This window comes from Pelecanus crispus, chromosome 4 (assembly GCF_030463565.1).
Source record: "Pelecanus crispus isolate bPelCri1 chromosome 4, bPelCri1.pri, whole genome shotgun sequence".
NCBI classification, from domain to species: domain Eukaryota; kingdom Metazoa; phylum Chordata; class Aves; order Pelecaniformes; family Pelecanidae; genus Pelecanus; species Pelecanus crispus.
In genome coordinates this window covers 26,525,190-26,533,528 of record NC_134646.1, presented here as the reverse complement: position 1 = coordinate 26,533,528, position 8,339 = coordinate 26,525,190, and the positions used below count along the sequence as shown (strand labels likewise).

The 8,339-nt window shown below is 64.3% G+C and overlaps 2 protein-coding genes across 2 annotated transcripts; both read left to right on the top strand.

Moving 5' to 3' along the window:
- Positions 1 to 236: 236 nt before the first annotated feature.
- LOC104034763 (sulfotransferase 1 family member D1-like) lies at positions 237 to 2,878 on the top strand. The gene is given in 9 exon segments (XM_075709447.1): positions 237 to 549; positions 1,337 to 1,558; positions 1,633 to 1,678; positions 1,680 to 1,753; positions 1,866 to 1,963; positions 2,061 to 2,187; positions 2,287 to 2,366; positions 2,455 to 2,635; positions 2,760 to 2,878. Coding segments are annotated over 9 exon segments (1,260 nt in total).
- A 3,441-nt stretch (positions 2,879 to 6,319) lies between these two features.
- Positions 6,320 to 7,854, top strand: LOC142593472 (sulfotransferase 1B1-like). Its single transcript, XM_075709755.1, has 7 exons — positions 6,320 to 6,467; positions 6,651 to 6,779; positions 6,897 to 6,994; positions 7,100 to 7,226; positions 7,312 to 7,406; positions 7,484 to 7,664; positions 7,742 to 7,854. Exons 1-7 carry the CDS (start codon positions 6,320 to 6,322, stop codon positions 7,852 to 7,854), a joined length of 891 nt encoding a protein of 296 aa, XP_075565870.1.
- The last annotated feature ends 485 nt before the right edge of the window (positions 7,855 to 8,339 follow it).

Genomic DNA, 8,339 nt, shown 5'->3' with positions numbered 1-8,339 from the left:
GATCCCGGGGTGGAAATCGGGAGCTCCCGGGGACCCCCAGCCCCAAAGGCCGAGCTGCAGCTGCTGCCCCCTGAGAGGGGACCCCAGAGGATCAGTGCCAAAATCCTCCAGGAAAAGCACTGGGCCCCAGCCGGGCACCCACGGGGGATCCTGCTCCGGGGGGGACAGGAAAACAAACCACTCGCCCGCAGCTGCCCCGGCGAGGCTGCCCCAGTGCGGGAGTGGAGCAGGCACGGATGGCAGGCAGCGCAGGCAGCGCAGGCAGCGCAGCTCCCGTAGCCCTGCGGCCGGGAAACCCGGCGGGCAGCAGCGAGCGCGGCGCCTGCCCGCGGTCACCCGTGGGTGCTGGCGAGAGCCCCCAGCCGAGAGCCGGGGCGGGGGCAGCACCGCGCTGCCTGCGGGGAGAGGCCGGGCCCGCACCGACCCCCGGCCGCTGCCCGCAGGCAGCGCAGGGCCCGGGCTCCAGGCAGCAGCTAACGGGCAGCGGCCGGCGCCCCCGCTGCCGCACGGGAGCCAGCGGGCGGGGGGAGACCGGAGGAAACGGCCCCGGTTTGCCCCATTTTGCCCCGGCTTCCCCCGTTTCCCTCGCCCGGCCCCGTCCCGGGACCCCGAGGCCGGCCGGGGCGGCCTGGAGACGGCGTCGCCCCCGGTTGCCGCCCGCCGGCTACGGCCGCGCCGCGCCGCGACCGTGAGAGCCGCCCCGGAGGAGCCCCGGGGCCCGGCGCAGCGGCACCCTCGCTCTAGCCCTGGCCCTGGCCCGCAGCAGGGCCCGGGGCGCCGGTGTCCGCTCGGCCCCGGGCAGGAGAGAGGCGGCGGGGGCAGCCGCGGCGGGGAAGCGGCCCCAGCGCAGCCCCGGGCCGCCGCAGACGGGAGCCGGGCCCCGCCGGGCCCCACCGGCCACAGGCGCGGGCGGCGGCGCCCCCTGGCGGCCGCGGGGGCGTTTGAAGTCTCGGGGGCCGCCCCGCACGGTGGCGCCCCCTGTTGGCCGCGGAGCGGCACCGCAGTCCCCGGCACCGGCACCGGCGGCACCACCGCGGCGGCCGGGCGCGACCCACCGGGCCCCTCTGCCCGCCCCTCCCGCGGCCCCGGCCCCGGCGCTCTCCCTGCCGGGCACATTCCCCGCGTGCCTGCCTACAGCGAGGCTCCACCTGCCCGTCCCCCGCCGGTGGCCCATTGGGATTGGGGTCAGGGGGCCCCACAGGCTCCCGCCGCTCCCCCCGCTGCCTCCCCGGGGGATGCCCGCCCCAAAACCGCCCCAGGCCTCGGCTGTTGGCCCTTTAATCCTGCTTCCCATCCCCCGAGCCCCTCGGCCGAGCCGGCTTCCGTTAACCATTAGGGCCCGGGGAGGGGCGGGAGGGCGAGGTGCGAGGCCCCGGGGCGGGCAGCCCTGCCGACCACGCCCGCAGGACCCGGCAGGTACGGGAAGACGTGGTCAGCGAGGAGCTGGGCAGCCTCCACACCATCCCCCTCCACAGGTGCTTCGTCGAGGGTTGGCTGCAGGTGGAGGCTTTCCAAGCCCGGCCAGATGGCCCGCTCATGGCCACCTACCCCAAATCGGGTGAGTGGCCCTGGGGAAGGGTGCAGGGGGGTCGGGGAGATGCCAGCCCTTGCAACGCCGTCCCTGTGCTGCAGGCACGACGTGGCTGAGCGAGATCCTGGACGTGATCTACCACGACGGTGGAGAAGTGCCGATGGGATGCCATCTCCAACTGGGTGCCCTTCCTGGAAATGAAGGCCCCCGAGATGCTGAGCAGTGACCCCCCAGCCCGGCTGCCTCCCTGGGTTGGGTGGGGAGGGGGCTGAGCCGGGGTGGGGGTGAGGGTGCAGGTGCTAGGGCTCACACCACTAATCCCCCTGTCCCGCAGGCATTGAGCTGCTGGAGAAAACCCCATCCCTGCGGCTGGTGAAGACCCATCTCCCAGTCCAGCTCCTCCCAACCTCCTTCCAGGACAAGGACTGCAAGGTAACACTGCAGGTGCCCCCCCGCCTCTCTCCCCATCCGGGTGACAGGGAGGGGGCGCCGCTCTGCACCACCAAACCACATCCTCAGCTGTCCCCAGGTCATCTACATGGCCTGCGACCCCAAGGGTATCATCACCTCCTACTACTACCTCTACCAGATGGCCAAGATGCACCCTGACCCCGGCACGCTGGGTGAATTCCTGGAGACCTTCATGGCTGGCAAAGGTGGGGGCTGAGCCCCAGGGTGCCCACCCCAAAACGCTGGTGGGGTGGGTGTCCCCCGCCACCCCACTTTTCGGCTAGCCCCTTCACTGCATCTCACAGTGGCCTACAGGTCCTGGTACGAGCATGTGTGGTGGGAGAAGAAGCAGCTCCTCTGCCTCTTCTATGAGGACATGAAGAAGGTGAGGGTGGGATGGAGGGGCAGGAGCCCCAGTCCCACCACCCCCCCCCAGCCTTTTTGGCAGCCTCCCTATGTCAGCTGCCTTGCAGGACCCACGGCAGGACGTGCAGAAGATTCTGCAGATCCTGGGCAAGGAGATGGTGGAGGGGATGGTGGCGAGGATCCTCCACCACACCTCCTTCCAGGAGATGAGGCAGAACCCTGCCACCAACTATGAGACCATGCCCACCGCCCTGATGGACCACAGCCTCTCCCCCTTCCTCCGGAAAGGTGGGGTTCGGCCAGCGGTGGGGGGCTTGGGAGGGGTGTCCCCGGGCTGTATTGCAGCCCCCATCTGTGGCTGCAAATATTTTGGGGGTGTCAGGATTTTCCCCACTCACTTGCTCGCCCTCAGGGATCTCTGGGGACTGGAAGAACCACTCCACTGTGGCCTGGAATGAACATTTCAACCAGCACTACCGGGAGCACATGGCAGGCTCTGACCTCTGCTTCCGGATGGGGATGGAGGCATGAGGGGCTCATACCCCTTGCTGGGGGCGGGGGGGCTTCGCTTCTCCCTGCTTCCCCGGTGGGGACAGTGGGTCTGGACGGAGCATCCTTGCACCAAGTCACTTTTCCCTCACAATTCTCCTGGTTTCGGCTGGGATAGAGTTAATTTTCTTCCTAGTAGCAGGCATAGTGCTGTGTTTTAGATTTAGTAGGAGAAGAATGCTGATAACACGCTGATGTTTTTAGTTGTTGCTGAGTACTGCTTACGCTAGTCAAGGACTTTTCAGCTTCCCATGCTCTGCCAGGTGCACAAGAAACTGGGAGGGGGCACAGCCAGAACAGTTGATCCAAACTGACCAAAGGGCTATTCCATACCATATGATGTCATGCTCAGTATATAAACTGGGGGGGATTGGCCAGGGAGCTGCAATTGCTGCTCGGGAACTGTCTGGGTATCGGTCGTCGGGTGGTGAGCAATTGCATTGTGCATCACTTGCTTTGTATATCGTTATTATTATTATCATTATTATACTGTTACTATTAGCATTACTATTTTACTTTATTTCAATTATTAAACTGTTCTTATCTCAACCCAGGAGTTTTTCTCACTCTTACTCCTCCGATTCTCCCCCCCATCCCATCGGGGTAGGGGGAGTGAGCGAGCAGCTGTGTGGTGCTTAGTTGCTGGCTGGGGCTAAACCACAACAACAATAAATTGGGATAACCAGAGGGCGAGCCATTGTCTGTGGGGAAAGGTGGTGGTGCTGAACCCCCTGAATCCTGGGCAGCAGCCAGGGGCACCCCCATGCTCAGTGGGCAGGAGGGTGGGCGCGGTAGATTTTTAGCCTGTGGTGGTCAGGCATCGCTGGGGGTGGGCATCCTCCCAAAAACCACTGCTGGCCCTCAACACCTTGGGCTGCCCCCGCCCCATCCTACCAAGGCATCCAGAGGTAGCAAAGACTGGTGAAGAGTGGAAAAACCCCACAACGCTGGCGAACCCGCTGGCCCCGCAGCTCTTGCGTGTGCAGGAGCTGTCATGCCTCTGGGTTGTGACAAGTTTCTTGACAGAGTGGGCGGTGGCAGGGCTCACCCCAGGCTCCCTGGCCCAGCCGGAGCTCGTCAGCCCGTGGTTTGTGGAGCAAAGGTGAAGGCAAACACCTCCCTGCCAGCCTATTGCCGTGCTCGGCAGCATCACCGTCCTTGCCGGATGGGCAACCCACCCTGCAACCTCCGACCAGGCTGCACCGAGCCCTTCCTTGGGGATGGCTGAAGCAAACCAGTCCCTGTCCCACTGGGGAGACGGGTTTGCTTTGGAGCCCCGGATTCCCCAGTTACGCCCCATTTCCAGCCTGTTCTTGAGTTTTGTGCTGGTTTTGGCCGAGATAGTTAATTTTCTTCACAGTAGCTAGCGTGGGGCTGTGCTTTGGACTTGTGCTGTAAACAGTGTTGATAACACAGGGATGTTTTAGTCACTGCTGAGCAGTGCTTACACAGGGTCAAGGCCTTTTCTGCTCCTCACCCCACCCCACCAGTGAGCAGGCTGGGGGTGCACAAGATGCTGGGAGGGGACACAGCTGGGACAGCTGACCCCAACTGACCACAGGGATATCCCACACTGTATGACGTCATGCTCAGCATGTAAAGCTGGGGGAAGAAGGAAAGGGATGACGTTCAGCTAGGATTAAACCACAGTAAGTTTCCAAGATTGCAGCTTGTTGGCAAGGCAGTCTCGTGGGGTTGTTTCATCCCCAAAGAGATGCAACCTGGATCCGACACCTAAAGAGCAGCAGTGCTATGAGGGGACCTCTCCCACAGGAATAAATCCTTTCCATGCGTTTATTTAAACACTGATGGAAATCTCTGTGCTTCCCCAACTCCTGGCTTTGCCTGTGAGGTTTGCACACGCCCCCAATTTTGCTGGCATACAGACAGATGGACAGGCAGGGAGGGCATGTCCCTGTCTACAAAACACCCGAATGCCTGACATGGCATGTCCTGCCTCACCAGGAACTCGGCCCTGGGGACAAATCATAGAATCATAGAATCGTGGACATTTTTCTCAACATTGCAAACAGGCAAGCTGCCCTGCCTGGCTGTCACCTCTCCTGCCTTCCCTGCTCCCTCCTGGCTCGCGTTCGCCTGTGAGAAGCAGGTAAGGAGGAGCATTTCACCACCACCGGCGCCTTTAAACCCTTTTTCCAGAAGCACGGTATGAGCTGCACTCACGCTTTGCAACCCTGCAAACTTTGGACCCATGTCTGAGTGCCTTGCGGGGGGGGTTGTGACCAAAGCCTGACCCCCCACATCCCACTAGCAAGCCCTGCGCCAGTGCAAGGAGCTGGGGATGTCCACGGGGGTGACCCCAGATCGGGACAGGGTGATGTTCAAGCCCCCCAGGACGTGGGTTGGGATTTCCTCCCTGCGTTTGCCTCTGCAAAGGGGTGGAGGGGGAAGCTGTGATTCCCCGCCCCCTCCCATCTGTGTGTTTACCGGGGGGGTGCTGAGCATGGCACAGCTCATCACAGGTGTCTGGGGACCGTCCCCAGAGGGGCTGCACCCCCATCCCCACTCGGCCCTTCCCTGCACTCCTCCCTCCACAGCACCGGGACCAGGTCGCTCTGGATCCCTTCCCTAATGATGTTCCCCGGCCTCCCACAGCCCCAGGCACTTCCCCAAACCTCCATCTTCCACGCACAGAAGGGAAAATAACAACCCCCCGGCCAAAGCTGCAGGCAAAGCTTTGCCTCCTCCCTGTCAGAGCACCCGATGAAGACCCACGGTCTGGGGGCTTGGCCCGTTTTGGGGTACCCCAGCCTTGCAAGCAGAGGGCTTGCATGGGGGAGCGCGGGGGGCTTGGAGGGGCTTGGTGTCCCCACAAGCCCCTGGGAGAGGAGACGAGCCACAAAGCTGCTCTCCAAAAATCACAGCATGGGTGTTTTGCAGCCAGCATCTCCAGCATTTCTGTCCCAGCCGGTGGGTGGAAAGGTTTCCTCGGGAGAGTCCTGTGAGCCCAGCTCCCCCTTCCCATCTCCTTCAAACCCTCATGTAGCCCCCCTAAGCAGGGCTTCCCCGTGCCATCGAGCAACAGAGAGCCAGGGAAAAAAAAGCCAGGGGCGGGGGGGCAGAAAGCAGCCTGAAACCCCAGACAGCAAAGCCCCTGAGAGCCTTTACACCCAGGAGCAGCGCTGCCAGCTTGGTACGGGCAGCTGCTCGCTGCCTGTGCTGATCTGAGCACCCTCAGGGATGGCTGTGCCCCTCCACGCTCCTTGCACTGCCAGCCAGCCCCCAAAATCCCTGCAGGAGGTAGGTGCCACCTCCTGGGATGCCAGCAAGCAGGGGACAGTTTCCTTCCTGTGGCTGGGATGGCTGGGCTCAGCAGGAATTTTGGGGATCCCAGGGGATGAGGTGGCCCGTGATGCTTCCCACTGCCTGCCAGCCTCCCCAGGCGTCCCTGTTCCCAGCAGCATGCCCAATCTGGACACCTACCTGCGGCAGCCCTGGCGCGTGGTGCACGGCATCCCCATGGTCAGCGCCTTCGCCCACGACTGGGAGCGCATCGACACCTTCCAGAGCCGCCCCGAAGACATCGTGGTGGTCACCTTCCCCAAATCCGGTGAGTGTCCCTGAGCAGCGGAGAGGAGCCGCACCTGGGAAGGGAGGCACCAGCCTGCAGCCCCCTGGGCTGGGACTTGGGGGGATGCCAAAAGGCAATGCCAGTGGATGGTGCCCATCTGGTGCCCAAGATGGGGCTCCGGTGAGAATGGCACCAGCCGGACACCCCACCTCTCCTCGCCAGGCACCACCTGGGTCAGCGAGATCGTGGACATGATCCTGAAAGGCGGTGACCCCGAAAAATGCAAGCAGGATGCCATTGTCAACCGGGTGCCCATGCTGGAGTTTGCTGCCCCCGGGAAGATGCTGGCAGGTGGGGGTGGGGCAGGGGATAGCAGGGGGCAGTGGGTGCTGGATGGGGGCAGGCTTGATTTTGGGGGACACACCCTGCCGGCAGTGGGAGCGCTCCTGGGGGAAATCTCCTTTTCAGGCACGGAGCAGCTGGAGGCCATGGCCTCCCCTCGCATCATCAAGACCCACATCCCAGCTCACATCTTGCCTAAATCCTTCTGGGAAAATGGCTGCAAGGTAATAGGCTGGAGGGAACACACCTGGAGGGACCCAGCAGAGTTAAGGGGGGACATGCCCCGCTGGGACCTTGCAAGTCCCCACGTTTCACCAAGCTCTTCACAGATGATCTACGTGGGGCGCAACGCCAAGGATGTGGCTGTCTCCTTCTACCACTTTGACCTGATGAACAAGCTGCACCCACACCCTGGGACGTGGGCTCAGTACCTGGAGGAGTTCATGGCCAGCAGAGGTGGGACAGGGCACCCATGGGTGCATGTGGGGACCCTGTGGGGTGCTGTCACCCACTGACACCCCCGGCCACTCTCCCCATGCAGTGGCATATGGCTCCTGGTACGACCATGTCAAGGAGTACTGGGAGCGGAGGAAGGATCACCCCATCCTCTACCTCTTCTACGAGGACTTGAAGGAGGTGAGGGACTGGGGTGGGTGGTGGTGTGGAGTCTGGGGGGCTGGCAGGAGGGCTGAGCATCAGCCTGTGTCCCACAGGACCTCCGCCGGGAGATTGCCAAGGTGGCCCAGTTCCTGGGGCGGGAGCTGCCAGAGGCAGCACTGGACGCCATCACGCGACACACCTCCTTCGAGGCCATGCGGGACAACCCCACCACCAACTACAGCATGGTGCCCTCCCACCTCATGGACCACGGCATCTCCCCCTTCATGCACAAAGGTGAGCGGCCCCAGGGGGGCTGCCAGCGCATCGGCCCCTCTGGTCCCCGCTGACCCCCCTGTCTCGCTCGGCCCCAGGCACCGTCGGAGACTGGAAGAACCACTTCACCGTGGCCCAGAGCGAGCGCTTTAACCAGGACTATGCGCGGAAGATGTCGGGCACCGACCCGCGCTTCCGCACCCAGATCTGAGGAGGCACCGCCGCGCGCCCCCCAAATCCGACCCGTGCCGATGGCACTGCCGCCGTGCTGGGGGCTCCTTCCCCTCTCCTGGGGCTGCCGGAGAGAAATAAAACGCCCTGCCTGACCCCCCCGGGATGCTCACTGCCCTGCCTGCGCTGACCCCAGCCCAGCCGCCCCCCCGGGGTCACTGGCGGCTCCTCGGGTGGGGCCAGGCCGGTGCCACCCCACGTCCCCTCGGCCGCCGTGGCGGGGCCATTGCCGCTGACAGCTCGCGGGGGAGGATTTCGGCAAAGCCACGCGCGGGCAAGGCGCCGGCCGGGCACGGGCGGCGGGAGGCGGCCTCCCCGTCCCCGCCTGGGGGGACACAGGCCGGGAGCTGCGGGTGGGGAGCGGCGGCGCCGGGGCCGTGTTGGCCGGCGGGGCCCCGCGGGAGGTCAGCGGCCGCCGGCTTCTCGCCGTGCTCGCTCCTCCCTCCCGGCAGCCGCAGCGCTGGC